The sequence below is a fragment of the Loxodonta africana genome, chromosome 22 (genome assembly GCF_030014295.1).
Source record: "Loxodonta africana isolate mLoxAfr1 chromosome 22, mLoxAfr1.hap2, whole genome shotgun sequence".
Classification (NCBI taxonomy): Eukaryota; Metazoa; Chordata; class Mammalia; order Proboscidea; family Elephantidae; genus Loxodonta; species Loxodonta africana.
This window is the reverse complement of record NC_087363.1, coordinates 22,028,794-22,052,557: the sequence shown is the minus strand read 5'-3', so window position 1 is coordinate 22,052,557 and position 23,764 is coordinate 22,028,794. Positions and strand designations below refer to the sequence as shown.

The following is a 23,764-nucleotide window of genomic DNA, read 5'->3' as shown; positions in this document are numbered from 1 at the left end:
CTAGGGAACAGGGATACACTTTCCTCTCAAATACTTGGACAGCTGTCAGCCACCTGCCTTTCTTAGCGCATGGCCCCTACTGCAGTCAGATACGTGTGCCTACTGTGATCACCCCTGACTGTCTAGGACTGTAGGTGAGATCTTGCATCACACACTTGGTGCCTGGCTACCTGGACACCTGAGCTGAATCCATACAAGAAACGTAAATGGACTCCTGAGCTCACATACTTAGTAACAGCTCTAACCACCTGGTGACAGGAGATGAGAGCTTCAAGACGCCAGTAATCAAAGTAGCTCACACGAGCAGCCAGTTCGGGCATATCAAAACAAAACAAAACAAGAAGCTTGGGCACAGTAAGCAAGTTCATGCTGAAGTTGAAGAAAATTAGAGCAAGTTTACAAGAGCCAAAGTACGACCTTGAGTATATCCCACCTGAATTTAGAGACCATCTCAAGAATAGATTTGACTCATTGAACACTAATGACTGAAGACCAGGTGGGTTGTGGAATGACATCAGAGACATCATACATGAAGAAAGCGAGAGGTCATTGGAAAGACAGGAAAGAAAGAAAAGACCAAAATGGATGTCAGAAGAAACTCTGAAACTTGCTCTGGAACTTACAGGATCTAAAGCAAAAGGCAGAAATAATGAAGTAAAAGAGCTGAGCAGAAGATTTTCAAGGGTGGCTCAAGAAGACAAAGTAAAGAATTATAAGGAAATGTGCAAAGACGTAGAGTTAGAAAACCAAATGGGAAGAACACGCTCAGCGTTTTTCAGTCTGAAAGAACTGAAGAAAAAATTCAAGCATCAAGTTGCATTATTGAAGGACTCTATGGGATAAATGTTAAATGATGCAGGAAGCTTCAAAAGAAGATGGAAGAAATAGAGTCACTGTACCAGAAAGAATTGGTCTGCGTTCAGCCATTTCAGGAGGTAGCATATGATCAAAAACCTACGGTACTGAAAGAAGAAGCCCAAGCTGCACTGAAGGCATTGGCGAAAAACAAGGCTTCAGAAATTGATGGAATACCAATTGAGGTGCTTCAGCAAATGGTTTCAGTGCTGGAGGTGCTCACTCGTCTATGCCAAGAACTTTGGAAGACAGCTACCTTGCCAACCGACTGGAAGAGATCCATATTTGTGCCCATTTCAAAGAAAGGTGAACCAACAGAATGTGGAAATTATTAAATAATATCATTAACACCACATACAAGTAAAATTTTGCAGAAGATCCTTCAAAATTGTTGCAGCAGTATATCAACAGGGAACTGCCAGAAATTCAAGCCGGATTTGGAAGAGAATGTGGAACAAGGGATATCACTGCTAATGTTAGATGGATCTTAACTGAAAGCAGAGACTACCAGAAAGATGCTTACCTGTGTTTTATTTGACTGTGTGGATCATAACAAATTATGGATAACATTGTGAAGAATGGGAATCCCAGAACATTTAAATGTGTTCCTGAGGAACCTGTATATAGACCAAGAGGCAGTCGTTGGAATAGAACAAGGGGATACTACATGGTTTAAAGTCAAGAAAAGTGTATGGCCCTGAGGGTATAGCCCCTGGACACCCTTTTAACTCAGTACTGAAGTCACTCCTCAGGTTTACTCTTCAGCCAAAGATTAGACAGCCCCGTAAAACAAAATGAGACTAAATGGGCACACCAACCCAGAGGCAAGGATGAGAAGGCAGGATGGAACAGGAAAGCTGATAATGGGGAGCTCAAGGTAGAGAAGAAGAGAGTGTTGAGAGGTTGTGGGATTGGCAGCCTGTGTCACAAAACAATATGTGTATTGTTTAATGAGAAACTGATTTGCTCTGTAAACCTTCATCTAAAGCACAATTAAAAAAGGAAGGGAGGGAGGGAGGGAGGGAGGAAAATACTATCAAAAAAAAAAAAAGAGAAGGGTATATGTCAAGGTTGTACCCTTTCACCATACTTATTGAAACTTGCTGGCAGATAATCCAAGAAGCTGGACTGTATGAAGAAGAATATAGAGGACTGGAGGAAAAAGTCTCATTAACAACCTGCGTCATGCAGAGGATACAACCTTGCTTGCGGAAAGTTCAGAGGACTTGAAGTACTTACTGACGAAGATCAAAGACCACAGCCTTCAGTATGGATTACACCTGTGTACAGAGAACAGAAATTCTCACAAGTGGACCAATAAGCAACATCATGATAAATGGAGAAAAGATTGAAGTTGTAAAGGATTTCATTTTACTTGATTCCACAGTCAGTTCCCATGGAAGCAGCAGTCAAGAAAAAGACCTCTTTAAAGTGTTAAAAAGTAAATATGTCACACTAAGGGCTAAGGTGGGCCTGACCCAGGCCGTGGTTTTTCTGGTCACTTCATATGCATGCAAAAGCTGGACAATGAATAAGGAAGACCAAAGAAGAATTGATTCCTTTGAATTACGGTGTTGGCGAAGAATATTCAGTATACTATGGACTGCCAGAAGAACAAACAAATCTGTTTTGGAAGAAGTACAGACAGAATGCTCCTTAGAAGCAAGGATGGCGAGACTCCGTCTCACATACTTTGGACATGTTATCGGGAGGGACCAGTCCCTGGAGAAGGACCTCATGCTTGGTAAAGTAGAGGGTCAGCGAAAAAAAAGATGACTCTCAATGAGATGGATTGACACAGTGGCTGCAATAATGAGCTCAAATATGACAATTGTGAGGATTGTGCAGGACCAGGCAGTGTTTTTTTTCTGTTGTACATAGGGTCACTATGAGTTAGAACTGAGTTGATGGCACCTAACAACTAAAAACAAGTAGTATCTGTTGCTGTAGCCCATATTTTTTTGTTGTGGTTTTAAAATTTTAAATAGCATAGCATTTGCTAATTCATCTTTTTTCTTATGTACAGCTTAGTAATGTCACTTACATTAGTTAAGTTGAGCAGCTTTCACCCACATTTGGTGCCACCTTTACATCACCATGAACAATATATCACTACTACCTAGAGAATGATTTCCCCTCTTTCCCCAACCCTGGTAATCATTAATAATCATTGGTCTCTGTACCTTTACCTATTTTGTTATTTCATAAAAGTGACTTGTTTTTTAAATAAATATGCCTCTGTGATTTATCGGTGTTGAACACGTAGGTATAATTAGATCTTGCTTCTGTATAGCATCCTGTAGTATGAGTACATGACAGTTTATCCAGTCCGCAATTCATGAAACACTTAGCTTGTTTCCAGATTTTTGCTTATTACAAACAAAACTGCTGTAAACATTCTTGAAATGTCTCCTAGTGCACATGTGCAAGAAATTCCCTAAGATGGTGATCCTCAATCTTTGCAGATTCAGCACTCCTTTCCATTTCCTTAAATAATAGTTTTATTGAGATAGAATTCACGTATCACACAGTTCATACATTTAAAGTGTACAATTCAGTGGTTTCTGTAGTGTGTTCAGAGTTGTGCAGCCATCACTACTGTCTAATTTTAGACCGTTTTCCTCACCCAGTAAAGAAACCTCGTACCCACTAGCAGTCACTTTCCATTCCCCTCTTTCCCCCTTACTCCTAGCAACCGCTAATTGACTTTCTGTCTCTTTTGGATTTGCCTGTTTTGGACATTTCATGTAAATGGAATTACATAATATGTGGTCTTTTGTGACTAGCCCAAGGCCACAAAAATTTACTCTTAGATTTTGTTCTAAGAGTCCTTGCCTTAAATTTTTTTTTTTGCTCTTTGTAAGGTCTACTCTGGCATCTCAAACTACCCCACAGATTTACAGAAATTCGCCTTAACAAAAAAACAACCCAATTCCAACTCATAACTAGAGGGCAATAATATCCTCATTCAAAGCCACTTGTTTAAGAGATTATATATGGGAGTAGAGTTTCACTGTTTCAGGATGTGAAGTAATACTGGATTATTTGTGAAAGTAGTGACCGTTTATTATCACTCTCACCAGCATTATCTTACCGTTCTGCATTATCTTGCCAACAATCTATATTATTACACTTGGAATCAAAATTGTAACCAATCTGGTAGGTGTGAAATATTATCCCATTGTGTTGTGTGTATGTTTTAGCCAGGTTTATTGAAGTTTAATTTGTATACTGTGCAAGTCACTTTTTTGGGTGTACATTTCAATGAATTCTGTGAATTTTGACAAACGCATAATCTTTTAACGTTTCTGTCACCTCTAAAAGTAACTTCATGCTCCTTGTAGTCAGCCCTAGTTTTCTGCCCTGGCACTTAATCATCTATTTTCTGCCTTTATAATTTTGCCTTTTCCAGAATGTCATGAAATAAGAAATACAAAACAGTGTATAGCTTTTTGTGTCTAGCTTTTTTCATTTAGCATAATGTATTCAAGGTGTGTTCATGTTACTGCATGTATCTGAGGTTTGTTCCTCTTTATTACTGTTATTTCATTCTATGGAATTGAACCATATTTTGTTTATCTATTCAGCAATCGAATGAATTCAAATTGAAATTAAAAGGCAAGACAATATAATAAGTGAAATTTATCCTGTGGTAAAGTCATTTCAACGACAGCTAACGTAGTTTGATTCACAGGTAATGTCAAGATGCTTTATACATGGCCCATGCTGTTAAATATTCAAACAAGAAGTGATATCTCTGTTCTCACACAAATTTGTGGTGTGTATATTCTCCTAGCCCAAGTTAAAGTTCCAGGAATGTTTTTCAGATCTTGTTGACAGTGCAAAGGAAATTTCCATATTTCAAATTCCATTTAACTGTGCAGTTGAGCTTCCAACTAACCTTCAATTGAAAGCACTTAGTTTGCAATGTAAGCACATGTTGAATAACAAATATCAAGAGAAAAATAGAATTCTAGAAATACCTTCCATGTGATGAATAAACTCAGTTACAATCATATGCTCATGGATTGTTACCAGTATTTAGCAGTATCTGTGTGAATGGAGCCTGGTGGTGTAATGGTTAAGAGCTTGGCTGCTAACCAAAAGGTTGGCAGTTTGAATCCACCAGCTGTTCCTTGGAAACCACATGGGGCAGTTCTACTGAGTCAGAATCGACGTGATGGCAACAGGTTTGGTTTTTTGTTTTTTAATCTGTGTGAATAGAGGCAAAAAAAAGAAAGAGATACTGCTAAATACAGATATCAGTCCATCAGCCCTGCTGGTGCAGTGGGTCAAGAGTTTGGCTGCTAATCAAAAGGTCCACAGTTTGAATCCACCGGCCAGTCCTTGGAAACACTGTGGTGCGGTTTTGCTCTGTCCTTTGGGGTCACTGTGAATCGGAATTGACTCGATGGCATCGGGATTGGTTTTTAGATTATCTCTGTGAAGGGAGCCCTGATGGTGCAGTGGTAAAGAGCTTGGCTGGTAACTGAAAGGTCAGCAGTTCGAATCTATCAGGCTGCTCCTTGGAAACCCTATGGGCAATTCTCCTCTGTCCTATAGGGTTGCTGTGAGTCAGAATTGACTGGATGGCAACAGGTTTGATTTTTTTTTTTTAAAGTCTTTGTGAAGAAGTCACTAGGTGGTGCTGACGGTTAACATGCTTGGCCGCTAATTGAAAGGTTGGAGATTGGGCATTTGAATCCACCCAGAGATGCCTTGGAATAAAGGCCTGGCAATCTACTTCCAAAAATTCAGCCATTGAAAACCCTTTGGAGCACAGTTCTACTCTAACACACATAGGGTCACCCAGAGTTGGAATTGACTTGACAGAAGCTGGTGTCACCTGTATGAGAAGATACTTTCAAACATAAAGTATGTAAAACCTCATTACAGATCAACATTAACAGATGAACATTTGTACTTGATGATAGGGGGCTGACCTCCTCTAACTTCACATGGGAGGAAGGAGAATCAGGATCAGCAGCCCAAGGCTGTTTCCTATGATTCCTGTAAGGTAGTGGTCAGACATGCCTCCCTCTCTTTGCCATCTTAACCAATTCTGACACCAACCGTCACTCCCATGGCACTCTCTGCCTCTCTGCTGAGTTCGATAATTCATTGCAGCAGCAACACAGAACTCACAGACGATACTCAGACGATTATGGAGGTTTATTAGGGAAGTAACAGATTACAGTTCAGGTTCAGGAATGCTCAGGATACAAATCTTCCATTTGGACAGCCTCTTCTCAGCAGTGCCCACAGGCAGGTCTCTCTGTGGCCCTCGACTGCTTAGCCTGACCTCTGCACTGCTTGGGCAAGTGTTACAAAACTCTTTTAGCTCTGCTAATAAGTGCCCAGGGACTCCCCACTCTGCCAGTGAGCCTTGTCCTGAAGGCGCTCAGCTCTAGCTCCATGGGTTGGCAAACCTAGTTCTACCAAGTACCCAGAGGCACTCTCCTCCACCAGCAAGCCTTCTGCCCAAAGGCACTTAGCTTTCCTGCTCTGTAGGCTGGGAAGCCCACTGCACCGTCTCCTACCAGTCTCTCCTGCTGCTGTTTCTTTGCTGCTGCTTCCTGCTGCCTTCAGTCTGTCTCTCTTTCTCTCTTTCGGTCTCCTGGTTCCAGGAACTTATCAGCACAGGGATCCTGGTTCCAAAGGATGCACTCTGCTCCTAACTCTTCTTCCTTGGTGGTAGTGAGATCCTCTCCTCCTGTCCCTGGGATGGCTCATTTTAAGCCTAGTGGGATGGCAAAACTGACCAATTCTGTCAGTCCCACCCTTACATGGGTGCCATGAACTTTATTTGCATTATTAACAAGCTGTCCAGCTCCCTTGGTGGGTAGCAGTTACCTTATTTGTATTCTCCCACCCATTCACTTGGGTTGGAGTTAACAAGACCATGGCGAGAAAGGCCATTCAAAAGTGATCCATCACACTGCAGAAACACTAACTTTGAACACCAGTTAAGTGAAATGTTATAACCACTGCAGGAGAGAATTCTATCTTCTCATTAGTAGATCTGTATTACAAGAATTGACTCTCAGTCATTACTGTGTTATTTTTAATTTCTTCAATTAAAACGTGGAGATTTTTTTTTCTGATGTTGGTATGTGTGTTACAGGCTTGATTTTCCAGTTGGCTTGCAAAGCCTAAGGTATTACTCTTGGGCTCTTTACAGAAAACGTTTGCTAACCCCTATTCCACTCATTCATATATATGTGTGTGTGTTTATATTAATTATAACTATTTAGAATCGTACCAGATACAAAGCAAGTACCACACTGATAATCAGCAATGATACCAGCAGCGATATTCCTATGAATAAGTACCATGCCAATAACAGCAAGTACCATAATCGGTAACTACCATGATCCACCATGATCAGTAAGCACTGTACTGATAATCAGCAATGATATCAGCAGTGATATTACTGATGCCAAATAGATCTTGGCTGAAAGCAGAGATACCAGAAAGATGTTTACCTGTGGTTTAATGACTATGCAAAGGCGTTAGTCATTTGAACCGAACGAGGGGATACTACGTGGTTTAAGATCAGGAAAGATGTGCATCGGGATTGTATCCTTTTATCATACTTATTCAGTCTGTATGCTGAGCAAAAGCTGAGAAGCTGAACTATATGAAGAAGAACGTGGCATCAGGATTGGTGAAAGACTTATTAGCCTGCAATATGCAGATGATACAGCCTTGCTTGCTGGAAGTGAAGAGGACTTTGAAGCATTTGTTGATGAAGATCAAAGACTACAGCCTTCCATATGGATTATACTTCAGCATAAAGAAAACAAAAAATCCTTGCAGGGGACATCATGTTGAACGGAGAAAAAATCGAAGTTGTCAAGGATTTCATTTTACTTGGATCCGCAGTCAACACCCATGGGAGGAGCAGAAATCAAACCACGTATTGCATTGGGCAAATCTGCTGCCAAAAAAAAAAAAAACCCGTTGCCATCAAATTGATTCCGACCCATAGCAACCCTATAGGACAGAATAGAATGCTCCATAGAGTTTCCATGGGGCACCCTCTGGATTCGAACTGCCAGCCTTTTGGTTAGCGACCGAAGCTCTTAGCCACTACGCCATCAGGGATTTCTGCTGCAAAAAGATCTCTTTAAAGTGTTAACAAGCAAAGTTGTCACCTTGAAGGCTAAGGTGCACCCGACTCAAGCCATGGTGTTTTCATTTGCCTCATATGCATGTGAAAGTTGGACAATGAATAAGGAAGACTGAAGACGAATCGATGCCTTTGAATTATGGTGTTGGCAAAGACTGTTGAATATACCATGCACTGCCAAAAGAACGAGCAAATCTGTCTTGGAAGGAGTACAGCCAGAATGCTCATTAGAATTGAGGATGGTGAGACTTTGTCTCACATACTATGGACATGTTAGCAGGAAAGACCAGTCCCTGGAGAAGGACATCGTGCTTAGTAGAGGGTCAGTGAAAAAGAGGACGACCCTCAATGAGATGGGTTGAGAGTGGCTGCAACAATGGGCTCAAGAATAACAAAGATCATGATGATGGCGCAGGACTGGGCAGTGTTTCGTTTTGTTGTATATAGGGTCACTATAAGCCGGAGCCCATTTGACAACACCTAACAACATCAAAAAGTGAGTGTGAAGTGGTATCTCATTGCAGTTTTGATTCTCATTTCTCTGATGACTAAGAGGAATAAGCATCTTTTCATGTGTTTATTGGCTATTTGTATATCTTTTTAGGGAAATGTCTATTCAAGTCTTTTTCCCCTTTATTAATTGGGTTGTTTGTCTTCCTGTTGTTGAGTTGTAAGAGGTTTTTACATATTCTGGTTACTATAACTTTATCAGATACATGAATTGAAAATGGTTTTTTTTTTTTCCCATTTTTTAGGTTGTCTTTTCACTTCCTTGATAATGTCATTTGATGAAATGTTTGATATATATATATATATTTTTTTTTTTTCTTTGTTGTTTCTGCTTTTGGTGTTATTTATAAGAATCCACTGCCAAAACCCAGGTCTTGAACATTTACCTCTGTGGTTCCTTGTAGGAGTTTTTTTTTTTTTTTAATTTTTATTAAGCTTCAAGTGAACATTTACCATTCCAATCAGTCTGTCACATGTAGGTTTACATACATCTTACTCCCTTCTCCCACTTGCTCTCCCCCTATTGAGTCAGCCCTTACAGTCTCTCGTTTCGTGCCAATTTTACCATCTTCCCTCTCTCTCTATCTTCCCATCCCCCCTCCAGTCAAGAGTTGCCAACACACTCTCCCGTGTCCACCTGATTTAATTAGCTCACTCTTCATCAGTATCCTTGTAGGAGTTTTATGGTTTTAGCTCTTTACTTAGGTCTATTTTAACTTAATTTCACTGTATGGTGTGAGGTGTAGGGGTCCAGTTTCATTCTGTTCCATTCCCATAGTTATTCCATCACCTTTTATTGATGAAACTATTCCTTCTCCATTGAATAGCTTGGCACCCTTGTCAAAAATGAATTATTCTTAGATGTATGGGATTATCTCTGGACTGTCAGTTCTATTCCATCGGTGTATATGCCTATCCTTATGCCAGTACTAAACTGTTTTGATTAATGTAGCTTTGTAAGTTTTGAAATGGGAACGTGTGAGTCCACCAACTTTGTTCTTCTTTTTCAAGATTGTTTTGGATATTTGGAGTCCCTTGTAATTCCATATGAATTTGAGATTCTGCTTTTCCATTTGTGTGGAAAAGACCATTAGAATTTTTATAGGAATTGGATTGGATCTATAAATCACTTTGTGGTGTAATGCCATCTCTTCCAGTTCATAAATGTGAGATGTCTTTCTATTTATTTAGGTCTTCTTTGATATCTCTAAGCAATGTTTTGTAGTTTTTCCATGTATAAGTCTTTTACCTCCTTGGTTGAATTTATTCCTAGGTATTTTATTCTTTTGGATGCTATTGTAAATGGAATTGCATTTAAAATTCTCTTTTCAGATTGTTCTTTGCTCATGTATAGAAGCACAACCGATTTTTGTGTGTACTTGTGTCTTTGCTAAATTCGTTCATTAGCTCTGCTCATTTTTTGTTCTTTGGGCTTTCCATACGTGGGTTTATGCCATCTGCAAATAGAGATAATTTTACTTCTTTTCTCCAGTCTGAACGCTTTGTATTTCTTACGCTTTACGAATTTCTGTGACTAGTACTTCCAGTACAGTGTTGAATAGTGGTGGTGAACGTGGGCATCCTTGTCTTGTTCCTGATCTCAGGTGTAAAGCTTCAGTCTTTCACCATTGATTACAATGTTAGTTGTGGGTTTTTCATAAATTCCCTTCATAATGTTGAGGAAGTTCCCTTCTGTCCTGGTTTTCTGAGTGAAAATTATTCCTAGTTTTCTTATCATAAAAGTGTGTTGGATTTTGTAAAATGATTTTTCTCCATTGAGATGATAATTCCCCCCCCCCTTTTGTATTAATATAATGTATTGCATTCATTTTGCTATTTTGAACCACTGTTGCATTGCTGGGATAAATCTCATTTTGTGATGGTTTATAATCCTTTTAACATGCTTTTGGATTTGGTTTGCAAGTATTTTGTTGAGGGTTTTTGCATTTATATTCATAAAGGATACTGGTGTGGAGTTTTTTCCTCCTTGTAATGTCTTGGTCTGCTTTTGCTGTTGAGTTAATGGTGTCATCATAGACTAAGTTATGAAGTGTTCCCTTCTATTCTATTTTCTGGAGGAGTTTGAGAAGGATTGGCATTAATTCTTCTTTGACTAATTTTTAAAATTCACCGGTGAAACCTTCAGATCCTGGGTTTTTCTTTGAGAAGTTTTTGATTACTGATTTAATCTTTTTACTTGCTCTATATAGTTTGTTCAGGTTTTCTATTTTTTCACGAGTGAGTTTTGGTAATTTGCGTGTTTCTGGACATTTGTCTATTTCACCTAGGTTATCTAATTTGTTAGGGTAGAATTATTCATGGTTTCTTATAATTCTCTTTATTCCTGTAAAGTAAGTGATAATATCCCCACTCTCGTTTCTGATATTAGTTATTTGTATCTTCTCACTTTTTTTGTTAATCAGTTTAACTAAAGATTTGTCAATTTTATTGGTATTTTTGAAGAACTGGGTTACTGGGTTTAATCTTTATTCTTGTATTCCTTATGTTAGCTTTGGGTTTAGTTTGCCCATCTTTTTCTAGTTCCTGAATGTGGAAACCTAGCTTTTGGATTTGGGATCTTTTCTCTTTTAATATTGGCATTTGCAGCTGTAAATTTCCCTCTGAGATCTGATTAGATTTCAGTGTATTCCATAAGTTTTGGTATGTTGTATTTTCATTTTCATTTATCTCAAGTTATTTTCTAATTTTCCTTGTGAATTCTTCTTTCACCCATTGGTTGTTTAAGACTGTGTTGTTTAATTTTCAGATATTTGTCAATTCTTTAGTTTTCCTTCTGTTATTGATTTCTAGTTTCATCCCATTGTGGTTAGAGAAGATACTTTGTATAATTTCGGTCTTTTGAAATTAAGTTTTAATTTCAAAATTTGTTGCCTAATATATGCTCTTACCTGGAGAATATTCCATGTGCACTGGAGAAGAATGTGTATTCTTCTGTTTTTATGTCAGTCAGTTGTGTTTAGTTAGTTTTTAGTGTCAAGTACTCTACTCCCTCATTGTGATCTCCTGTCTAGATGTTCTCCCCATTATTGGAAGCGGGGTGTTCTGCAGTTATTGTTGTAGAATTTTCTATTTCTTCAATTCAGTTAACATTTCTTATATTTTGGGGTTCTGTTGTTTAATGCATATATGTTTATAATTGTTCTTGATGAATTGACCCTTTTATCAATATGTAATGTCCTTCTATGTCTCCTATTATAGTTTAGTTACTTAAAGTCTATTTTATCTGATATTGGTATAGCCACCCCAACACTTTCAGTTACTATTTGCATGGGATATCTTTTTCTAGCCTTTTACTTTAAATGTATTTGTGTCTTTGGAGATAAAGTGAGTCTCTTGTAGATAGCATGTAGTTGGACCAAGGTTTGTTTGTTTTAATGTTTTAGTTCTGCCATTCTTTGGGTTGGAGAGTTGAATTCATTTATAGTTAAAAGTAATTATTGATAAGGAAGGATTTAATTTTGACCTTTTCCTATTTGTTTTCTTTATGTATTATACCTTTTTTGTTCCTCGTTTATTCCTTAATGCCATCTTTTGTATTTGGTTGATTTTTTATAGTGTATCATTTTGATTCCTTACTCATTTCCTTTTGTGTGTATTTTTGAGATATTTTCTGAAATTTACAGCAATCTAATTTAAATTGATACCAGTTTAGGTTTAATTCAAACATTCCATTCATATACAGCTCTGTACTTCCTCCTTTTGATATTATTTTCATAAATTGTATCTTTATTGTGTGCCCATTAACATAGATTTGTAATTATTGTTTTATGCATTTATCTTTTAAATCATCTAGGAAATAAAAAAAGGATTAAAACCCTAAAATACAGCAATAGTGGATTTTATAATTTACCTAAGAGGTTACATTTAACAGAGTTGCTTTTCTTTATATGGCTTTGAGTTATGGTATATAGTGTTCTTTTTCACTTTAGCCTGAAGGACTCCCTTTAATGTTTCTTTTAGGGCAGGTGTACTTCAAATGAACTCCCTCATCTTTTGTTTATCTGGGATTATCTTAATTTTTCCTTCATTTTTGGAAGACAGTTTTGCTGTATGTAGAATCCTTGGTTGACAGTTTTTGTCTTTCAGCCTTTAAAAATGACATCCCACTCTCTCTGGTCTTAATGGTTTCTGATGAGAAGTTGGCTGTTAATCTTACTGAGGATCTCTTGTGTGTGATAGGTCACTTGTCTCTTGTGGCTTTCAAGCCTTTTCTTTTTGTCCTTGTCTTTCAACAATTTGAATATAGTGTGTTTTAGTGTGAGTCTTTGTGAACTTACCCTTCTTGGTATTCATTGAGCTTCTTGGATGTGTAGATTTGTGTCCTTTGTCACATTTGGGAAGTTTTCAGCTATTATTTTTTCAAATATTCTTTTTGTCACTTTCAACCCTCTTTATCTGGGGCTATCAATATGTCTGTTGATATACTTGATTATATCCCCCAGGTCTTTTAGGCTCTTTCATTTTTCTTCATTATTTTTTTCTTTCTGCTCAGTAGGAAAATTTCAATTCACCCAGTTTCAGGTTGGATGATGCTTTTTTCTGCCTGTTCAAATCTGCTATCGAAACCCTGTAGTGGGTTTTTCATTTTAGTTATTGTAGTTTTCAACTCCAGAATTTCTGTTTGGTTTGTTTTTATAATTTCTGTGTCTTTGCTGTTATTCTGTATTTGTTCACGCACCGTTTTTTAAAAATTCCTTTAGCTTTTTATCCATGATTTCATTGAGCTCTTTCTGGGTTTTTAAGTGGTTTAAGAGGATCTGTGGTGATACAGTGGTTAAAGTACTTGGCTGCTAACCAGGAAGTCGATGGTTCAAACCCACCAGCCGCTCAGCAGGAGAAAGACATGGCAGTCTGCTTCTGTAAAGATTTACAGTCTTGAAAACCCTATGGGGAAGTTCTACTATGTCCTGTAGGGTTGCTGTAAGAATTGACTCAATGGCAGTGAGTTTGATTTTTTAGATTGAAGTAGTTTAAAGTCTTTGTCTAGTAAGTCCAACATCTCTGCTTTTTCAGGAACACAGTTTCTGTTAGTTTCTTCTGTGAATGGGGCATACTTGCATTTTTGGATGGCTTTTTTTTTTCTTGAAAATTGAACGTTTTGTGGTAATCAGATCTTCCCCATCCTTGGGGTTAATTTTTGTTGCTTGCTGTAGACTGTAGTTTGTTTAGTGATTTTTCTAAGCTATTTTAGTAACGTCTGTATGTTTTGTCATACTTCGTCTCTGAAGTCTTTGTTCCTTTAGCTTGTGTTCAGCTAGTGTTTTGATGGAGCTTTCATTGAACACCAGGAGAGAGAGAGAGAGAGAGGAAAGAAAAAAATCAACCTCTCATCTTTGCATATTGCCTCTGTGCTGAGGATCTCCTTCAAAGCTTAGTCATGCCAATACAGCTCTGATTTTCCTTTACTTTCTGCTTGCACTGAGCCTAGAGATCCACCAGAGATGAAAGCTTAGGGTCTTCTCAGAAATTTTTGAGCATATTTCCTGCCCTGGACATGTACTTAGCTTTCTAAATTTCCCAGTATTCATGGATGCTTTTGAATGACCTAATGTCCTAAGGAAACACTCTGTCCAGCTTTTTCTTTTAGGCTTTTGGCACTCTGTTTTTGCCTTAACTGTAATTTTTCCTTCAGGTGGCATCATGTTGTTCGTTTGTTGTTCATTTACCTCACAATGATTATAAGGAAGCCTACCATTTTCCCTCCCTTAGTGAGTTCTGAGTTAGGTAAAACAGAGGCAAGCGCCTTGTGTCAGTCCTTTAGGTAGTCACTGACAGGTTAGAACAGGTGAACCCAATTCTTTGAGAATACGGTCTGCTGTACTTTCTTTTCAACCAGGGTCTCACACTGGGAATATGCACTGCTTTCATCAAGACTGACACCAAGCAAAGGAGAGGAGGGTGGGACAAAAACCAGTAAAAAACTCCAAGGCTTTCTTCATTAAAAAAAAAATTGCTTTTATTATTTTTTTTCAGGGTTCATTTGGTTTATGTTGACTGGCTTTTCACTGTCCTGATAATGTTGATTCTGACAGTTTTTACTTGATTTTTCTGTGTTGCTGGGGAAGGATAGTGTGGTGTGACAGATCGCTTTTGTGTGGCCTTTCTTGCTATGGTCTTGTAACTTCCACTGAAGTTATTGGGTGGAACTGTGCAAATAAGGTAATTGTGGTCCACCAAGGGGATTGGTCAGTTTTCAATCCCACCAGGCTTAAAGCGAGCCATCCCAGAGGTGGAAAGAGAGGTTCTTAACACCACCAAGGAAGAAGAGTCAGGAGCAGAATATGTCCTTTGGACCTGGGACCCCTGTGCTGAGAAGCTCCTGTAACCAGTAGACTGAGAGAGAGAGAGCCATAACACTTAAGATGGTGAGATGCAGTGGCAGAGAAAGAGCAGCAGGAGAGACTGGCAGGAGACTTCCTGGCAGGCTTCCTGGACCACTGAAAGACAAAGCTGGATGCCTTTGGGCAGGAGGCTTGCTGGTAGAGTAGGGTGCCTCCGGGCACTTGGCGGACGTAGGTTTGCTGATCCACAGAGCTAGAGCTGAGTGTCAGGAGGCTTACTGGCAGAGTGGGGTGCCTTTGGGCACTTATTGGCAGAGCTAAAATAGCTATGTAACACTTGCCCAAGGAGGGCAGAGGCTGAGAGCCAGAGAGGCGTGCCTGCAAGAACAGCTGAGAAGACCACTGTCCTGATGGAAGAACTGTATCCTGAGTGTTCTTGAACCCAAATTCTAACCAGTTCCTTCTGTAATAACTCCATAATCATGAGTATTGTCTGTGAGTTCTTTGTGGCCATTGCAATGAATTATCAAACCTGGCAGAAAAGTAGAGAGTGCTATGGGAGGTATAGTTGGCATCAGAATTGGTAAAAATAGCGGAGGAAGGAGGCATAGGTGACCTCCACCTCTGGGAATTGGCCTTGGGCTGTTGGTCTTGATTCTGTCTTCCCCACGTGAAGTTAGAGGAGGTCGGTTGCTGCCGCTATGTCATTTTTACAGACAGACCATTGGGGCTGCCTATTCTGCCATTTTTTGCTGATGTCTCAGAGAGGGTTTTAATGTAGAAAAATAGTTATGAAGGTGCTGGGGCAGGGATCAGGGTGGGTGAAGTAGGAAATGAAGAAGGCACCATTATTCAGTTATCACGTAGCTGATGCTGGGAAGGTTTACTTACCCTTGCTGCACATGAACAGGAATCACATCATCTGTTGTTGTTGGTGTGGATTATGTTGCATGAGCCTGCAGTCACTTGCTGCTATGGCAGGAGCCAGAAGTAGAATGACTTCCCTTTTTCTCCTGCTTTCTTACCTCCTGCATCTAGGATTCAACTGACAAGAAGCCTGGGAACTATTTTTGGCTTCCAGTCTTGTGTGATAGAAAGGCACCATGGAAGACCAAGAATGAGACCAAGTTTCTATATACAGTATATGGCATGGAAGGGAATAATGTATGAAAGACAAGACTAGAACTGCTTCCTGCACTCTAAATTTGTCCTTTTGTATTTATTGGTATGGGGTTAATGTTTGTTCTTAGGTCATTTTATGCTTAGTTTTCCTAATTCAGTTTAAAGTTCTTTATGTACATTAGTTGTCTTTATGTTGTTTCTTAAATTTTCTTGTACAACACAGTTATGGTGGTTTAACTATAGTGTGCCTTCCCGGTTTGACAGGAATGACTGTCATATCTTGCTAGACTATTAATTACCCTAGGGGGTGGTCTGACTCACCTTTGTGTCCTCAGCATTCACCACTTAACAATAAATGTTTTTTGATGTGAATGATTTCTTCCGGATTATTCAAAATTGTTTGTAGTTTTCAGAATACAAATCTTGCACATACTTTGTTACATTTACATTGAATTATTTTATATTTTTGATGCTGTTGTAAGGACATCGCTTTTTTTTATTTCAACTTTTTAATTGTTCATTGCTGATATATAGACATTTTTGTATATTGGTCCTGTGTCTTGCAACCTTGTTAAGCTCATTTGTTCTAGTAGATTGTTTGGGATTTTCTGCCTACACAGTTATGTCATCTGTGAAGGGAGACAATTTTATATCTTCCTTTTCAATTGCTATGCCAGTTATTTCTTTTTTTCTGCCTGTGTTTTTTTTTTTTTTTAGTGTCCTGGAGTCTGCAGTGCAAGGGTGAATAAGAGTGTACAGAGTAAGAGAGGCTAATCTTGCCTGGGATATGCCTTTAATGCCCAGGCAGGCAGTTAATAACTTTGCCTTAGCCTTCACTTCCTCTTTGTGACAAGACTGAATCTCAGCCAGAGACAAGAGCCTTAAGGCCTCATCGATTTTTCCCGGGCGTGCACATATAGCCTTTGCATGCATGGTCCCATTAACCAGATTTTTCTTTTGAAGCTTTTTGTCAAGTTTTTATCTGATCCAACTGTTAACACTACCGTAGGCAGGTATCATGTCAAACAGTTGTCACTGATTGTTTTTGACACATATCCCAGGCAAAATGCTGTTTATATTTGGTGATGTCTGAGAGAAGCTGTGAGAGTTGGATTTTCCAGGGGACTACCAGACAGGTCAAATAACGACAGCTATCTAGGAATTGGTCTTTGGAGGAGCTCCAGCCCCAGTCTGCCCTCTTCAGAGCCCACTACTCTGGTGATTTTCACCATAATTGCAGGGTCATTGGTTTTTAAGGCTAACATGGGGTTTGAAGAAGGGGATGAGACTAGGGCAAAATAAAATGCCAAAAAGATCAGTATTCTTACTGATATTCAGCTCTTTTTCTTTTAATTTTTATTGTGCTTTAAGTGAAACTTTACAAATCAAGTCAGTCTCTCATACAAAAATCTATATAAACCTTGATATATACTCCTGGTTGCTCTCCCTGTAATGAGACAGCATACTCCTACTCCTCCACCCTGTATTTCTGTGTCCATTCACCCAGCTCCTGACCCCCTCTGCCTTCTCACCTCCCTTCCATACAGGAGCTGCCCACATAGTCTCATGTGTCTACTTGATCCAAGAAGCTCACTCCTCACCAGTATCATTTTTTATCTTATAGTCCAGTCCAATCCCTGTCTGAAGAGTTGGCTTTGGGAATGGTTCCTGTCTTGGGCTAACAGAAGGTCTGGGGACCATGACTTCAGGGTCCTTCTAGTCTCAGTCAGACCATTAAGTCTGGTCTTTTTATGAGAATTTGAGGTCTACATCCCACTGCTCCCCGGCTCCTTCAGGGATTCCCTGTTGTGTTCCCTGTCAGGGCAGTCATCGGTTGTAGCTGGGTACCATCTAGTTCTTCTGGTCTCAGGCTGATGTAGTCTCTGATTTATGTGGCCCTTTCTGTCTCGGGCTCATAATTATGTCTTTGGTGTTCTTCATTCTCCTTTGCTCCAGGTGGGTTAAGACCAGTTAGTGGATCTTAGATGGCTGCTTGTTAACGTTTAAGACCCCAGGTGCCACTCTCCAGAGTGTTTTCTTATTAGATTTTATTATGCCAGTTGACTTACATGTCCTCTGAAACATGGCCCCCAACCCCCCGTCCCTACTATGCTGGCCTTTGAAGCATTCGATTTGTTCAAGAAACTTACTTGCTTTTGGCTTAGTCCGGTTGTGCTGACTTCTCTTGTATTGTGTGTTGTCATTCCCTTCACGTAAAATAGTTCTTGTCTACTCTCTAATTAGTGAATACCCGTCTCCCTCCCTCCCTCTCTACCCTTGTAACCATCAAAGAATATTTTCTTCTCTGTTTGAACTGTTTCTTGAGTTCTTATAATAATGGTCTCATACAATATTTCTCCTTTTGCAACTAATTTCACTCAATATAATGCCTTCCAGATTCCTCCATGTTATGAAATGTTTCACGGATTCATCATTGTTCTTTATCGATGGGTAGTATTCCATTGTGTGAATATTCCACAATTCATTTATCGCTTCATCCCTTGATGGGCACCTTGGTTGCTTCCATCTTTTTGCTATTGTAAGCAGTGCTGCAGTGAACATGGGTGTGCATATATCTGTTTGTGTAAAGGCTCTTATTTCTCTAGGATATATTCCAAGGAGTGGGATTGCTGGATCGCATGGTAGTTCTCTTTCTAGTTTTTCAAGGAAACACCAAATCGATTTCCAAAGTGGTTGTACCATTTGCCATTCCCACCAGCAGTGTATGTGTTCCCAGTGTCTCCACAACCTCTCCAACATTTATTATTTGGTGTTTTTTGGATTAATGCCAGCCTTGTTGAAGTGAGATGGAATCCCATGGTAGTTTTGATATGTATTTCTCTAATGGTTAATGATAGTGAGCATTTCCTCATGTGTCTGTTAGCTATATGAATGTCTTCTTTAGTGAAGCGCCGAATCATATCCTTTGCCCATTTTTTAATTGGGTTATTTGTCTTTCTGTAGTTGAGTTTTTGCAGTAGCATGTAGACTTTAGAGATCAGACGCTGATCGGAAATGTCATAGCTAAAAACTTTACGCCAGTCTGTAGGTAATCTTTTTACTCTTTTGGTGAAATCTTTGGATGAGCATAGGTGTTTGGTTTTTAGGAGCTCCCAGTTATCTAGTTTCTCTTCTGGTGTTTGTGCATTGCTTGTAATGTTTTGTATACTGTTTATGCCATGTATTAGGGCTCCTGGCATTGTCCCTATAGTTTCTTCCATGATCTTTATCATTTTAGTTTTTATACTTGGCTCTTTCAGCTCTTCTTCATAATAAACTGTCTTTGGATTGTTGCAAGCATTTGGTTAATTTTCCAAGTTCTAAAAAAGCTGCTCTCGACAATTTTTGTCAGTGTTCACATTGTTTTAATGGAGAAGAAGCTTTTTAGATGCTCTTATTCCTGCATACTTGCTGCTGTCACTCTCTAATCTGTTTTTCAAGGTACTCTAAGCTATGGCTTGATAAGAGTATCCCCTCTTTTTCATAAATGAAGAAATTGAGATTCTCAAGGTATAAATTAAGTTATTCAAATTTATGATCTCAGCTGTTGGACTAAACAGAAGCAGGGATATTTCTGCTCTTATTGTTTTTTTTTATTTCAAGGGAGAAAACATAGGTTTGTTGTGAGATTTAAAGGAGTTAATATATGGAGTGAGTATAGAATATTAAGCTCTCAATTACTATTAGCTAATATTAACAGCCTCTTTTTCATCTTTATTTTCTTTGCCCTCTTACGTCAAGCAAAAGTCTGGGTTCCCCTTCTCCCTTTTATAGCCTCTTCTACTTAACCCCCCAAGCGGAAAAACTATAGCAAAACTCTAAAAATTATAGATTATAATTGAGAAAAGTTGGCAATAAAATTTGGTATCTCTGAAAATTATTTTTATCGTGTTAAGAATAGAAACTTCTTTATTGAAGTATATCAATGTGAAAGGAAATAAACGAAGTGAGCCATCTGTACTGGTGGGGGTGTTGACTTTATGCAAGTATTAGAGTGTGTGGGAGCGCAAATGAAACCAGGAGACAAAATCTGGGCTGTTTTCCCTCTTTGCCACCAAAAAAGTCATGTGATTATGGTATTTCTCTGTCCCTGTACGTATGTATCTGGGAGTTGAATTACTTGTTCTCAAGGTCTTTTCTAACATTTATGTCTTATTCTGTTGAAAGGCTTTTTGGGTTGTGATGAAAATTGGGAATGTTGTGTTCAAGTAAGACTGTTCCTTTGAGAGTAAACCACCTAATAAAGCTGTAGTGGTGTTTTGAGGAAAGCCTAGCATTCGCCTACTTTTTCTAAAAATACTCATATTATGTCTTACCGAAAATGACAGCTGTGATTTTAATATCCTCTGTATGCTTTGTTTTAGGTTGGTACAGAGGTGTGGCAACAAAGAAGCCAAATGTAAAGGTAATGAAAAGTTTATTGTTACTTTTTCTAATGTAGGGGAGGAGCTACCTAGTACATTTGTTTTATACAAAAACAATTCTCATGGGTCTTCTTTTAGTCTTTTTCAACAGCACAGTCTGTTTTTCCTACAGTACTGTATCAGATTCTTCTCTGACATATCAGCATTAAAACGGTTTTTCTAAAGGGACAGAAAATGCAAATATGGTCATAACTTCATGACTTAGGTTGAAAAGTCCTACTTTTTTCCTTCAAATAGTTTGATAAAAATAAATTGAATTATTCATAAGCCTAGTACTGTGGAACCATGTGATTAGTTAGGTGAATTTATATCAACAGTGCAAAATGGAAAAAAAAAATTAGGTAATGTTTAGATATTTCTCTGCTGAGCATAGTATTCTTGTTAAAATATGAATTTAAACAAGAATTTTTTCAAGCTCAGAATACAGATTTTATATACTGGTATTTGTGTTTATTCTGTTACTAATTAGGATTAATTTGATTAAATGAAATATATTTTCATTAGCATTTAAAATACACTTAGAGACATTTAGACTCTGACTAGATAACAGTTGTAGCATTCAGAAATACTAGTAAACGAGAAACCATTTCTTTCTATAAAACAGTTTTTAAAAAATGCTCAAACCTTAATCTTATTCTTTATAATAGTTTGTGGTAAGAAATATCATTTATAAGGAAAAACTTCACCTGTTTTGTCATTTCATAAAATTCGATCCTACAGTATTTGTGACTTGTTTTTTACATAAACGTTTCTGTGGTTTATCAGTGTTGAATATGTAGTTACAATTAAATTTTGCTCCTGTATAGCATTCCTTAGTATGAATAACCACAGTTTATCCAGCCTGTAATTCATGAACACTTAAGTTGTTCCCAGATTTTTGGCTATTATAAACAAAACTGCTGTAAACATTATTGCAATGTCTCCTCCTGTACATGTGCAAGAAATTCTTTTAGTTATATATTTTCATGGCTACATATTAAAATTGTTTCATTTTTAAAGAGAAGCATGATAAGAAAATATGCATTGCTAAATGATTTTAAGAAAGATACTTTCTTTTCTTTTTTTACTCTTCTTGAGCAATGTTTTATTTTACAGCATACACTTCTAGGGTAAAACTTACCTTCGCTTTATAATTTTAGAGACCAAAGCAGATTTTTGAGACATAGTATTATTCTTCTGTTGGTGAAATGTCATGATGTGTATGTGTGCGTGTATATATGTCTGGGTGTGTATGTTTTATTTGTTTATTCTTCAGTGTTTATTTATGTTAAGAAAGCTACTGTTTTGATGAGTCTAACATATATGTCTGATGAGTCTAACATATATATGTATGTACACACAGACGTGTGTATGTACACAGAGAGACATATATATACACACACAGACATATGTTAGACTCATCAAAAGAGTGTCTTAAGAACATGAATAAGCATTAAAGAATAAATGAATGAAATAAAATTAAGAAAATGACAAATATTTGATTATAATTTTGTACATTTTAGAAAACATGCTCAACATAAAACTAATGAAATTCAGCAGAATTTATATTAATTCCCACTTTGTGGTTTGAGGAAATGGATTTATACATGAAAGGTCAACCGGGCACCTAGGATTCTTCCAGACAGAAACAGGGCTTTACAGAACATTTTACATAGCAAAAGCAGAGGTGAAGTGGCATGAAATTGCAAGACATGTTCAGGGCATGGCAATTTGTCCAAGATGGCTAGAGCATAGTGTAGGAGAGTGATAGATGGTAGGACAAGAAAGGTAGGTTGAATCCAGAGCTAAAGAATCCCATATGTCAGAAAATACAAAGAATGCTTAGGAATTTGAACTTCGTCTCTCTGGCAACAAAGAATCTGTCATTCAAAGGAGGCATGGATACATTATCACCACACAGTACCCAAAAAACCCAAAGCCGTTGGTGTTAAAAGGAACCCTGGTGGTGCAGTGGTTAAAGTGCTTGAGTGCTAACTGAAAGGTGGGTGGTTCAAACCCACCAGCTGCTCCATGGAAGAAAGATGCGGCAGTCTCCTTCCACAAAGATTTATAGCCTTGGAAGCCATATGGGGCCATTCTTCTCTGTCCTATAGGGTTCCTGTGAGTCAGAATCGACTCCACGGCATTGGGTTTGGTTTTTGGGTTTGGTTGCCCTCAAGTTGACTGCCACATCTTTCTCCCATGGAGTAACTGGTGGTTTTGAACTTCTGACTTTTTGGTTAGCAGCTGAATGCTTAACCACTGCACCCCCAGGGCTCCTTCCATACAGTACAGTATAACTATAAAATACAGTTTGTCAGAGAAAGACTAATAAACATCTGTTAATGATACATATTGAAATATTTATGGACACACTGATATGATGCCTAAAATCTGGTCTAAAATACTGCAATAGACAAAAAAAAAAAAATGTGTGTGGGATAGATGAATCAAGATTTGCAAAACGTTTATAATTGTTGAATTGTTCTTAGAGGTTCATTTTACTGTTCTCTCTTGTGTGTGTTTGAAATGGGGACAGCACAATTATATATCTGATAGGATTGTTGTGAGGAATCGGTGAGCTTATATGAAGGCTTTAACACAGTGCCTAGCACATGATATGAGTACAATGAATAATTGCTGCTACTGCTGTTACAACTTCCGCTACAACAGCACAGAGCTGAAAACGAGACTGTAAAGACTGCTAAGCCCAGGAGGGCATAGCAAGAGGAACTAATAAAAAGAGTCTGAGAAATGGAGGTTAAAGTTGGCTAGGGAGAAGATAGCTAAAAAGACAGGGAAATAATGGCTTTAAGTACTGTGGAGTAGCCTAGTATAGTAGGCACTGAATAGAGGTCAATACATTTGACAATTAGAAGACCATTGATGATTTTTAAGAGAATCCCATTCAATACGATGGTCATGAGTGAACACCAGAGTCCAGTGAGTTTATGAGTGGTTCAGAAGGTAGAGAAGTTGCCACAGTAGATTGTGGGTAAAAGAAAGGAAGGAGATACAGAATCTAGAAAATACAAGGTCTTTTATGTCAAACCCTGAAGATTTGATTTTGCATTCCCTTTATTTGGGAGTTATAATTTCAGTTTTTCAGTTTACTTTCTAAGCTGCAGCGTGTTCATTTTGATACCGTGTTCATTTTGATACAGATTTGGTACAAAACCAGGCAATACTGAGGCATATTCCTATACCTTTTTTTTTTTTTAAATAAAGGAAAACTCTAGGTATCCCCCAGTAAGCATTCTCCTAACTGAAAACGTTTTGAAAACTGACTTTTCCAAAAGTCGATTGTTATGCAGTATTGGGATTTTGTGTGTTTATGATTTGGAATTTACCCATTAATCACATTTTGATTGTGCTCTGTGGATGGGCCCCCTATTAGTGTGTTTGTGTTGGGGTTGGTGGGGAGAAGATGGTGGGAGTTC

General features: G+C 38.3%; 1 protein-coding gene across 1 annotated transcript in view; it reads left to right on the top strand.

Moving 5' to 3' along the window:
- DOCK3 (dedicator of cytokinesis 3) overlaps positions 1-23,764 on the top strand; it is a 572,157-nt gene that overhangs the window by 171,378 nt on the left and 377,015 nt on the right. Inside the window, exon 3 of the mRNA XM_064274461.1 lies at positions 20,286-20,326. Coding sequence (XP_064130531.1) covers positions 20,286-20,326 — 41 coding nt within the window. The remainder of the gene's footprint in view (positions 1-20,285; positions 20,327-23,764) is intronic.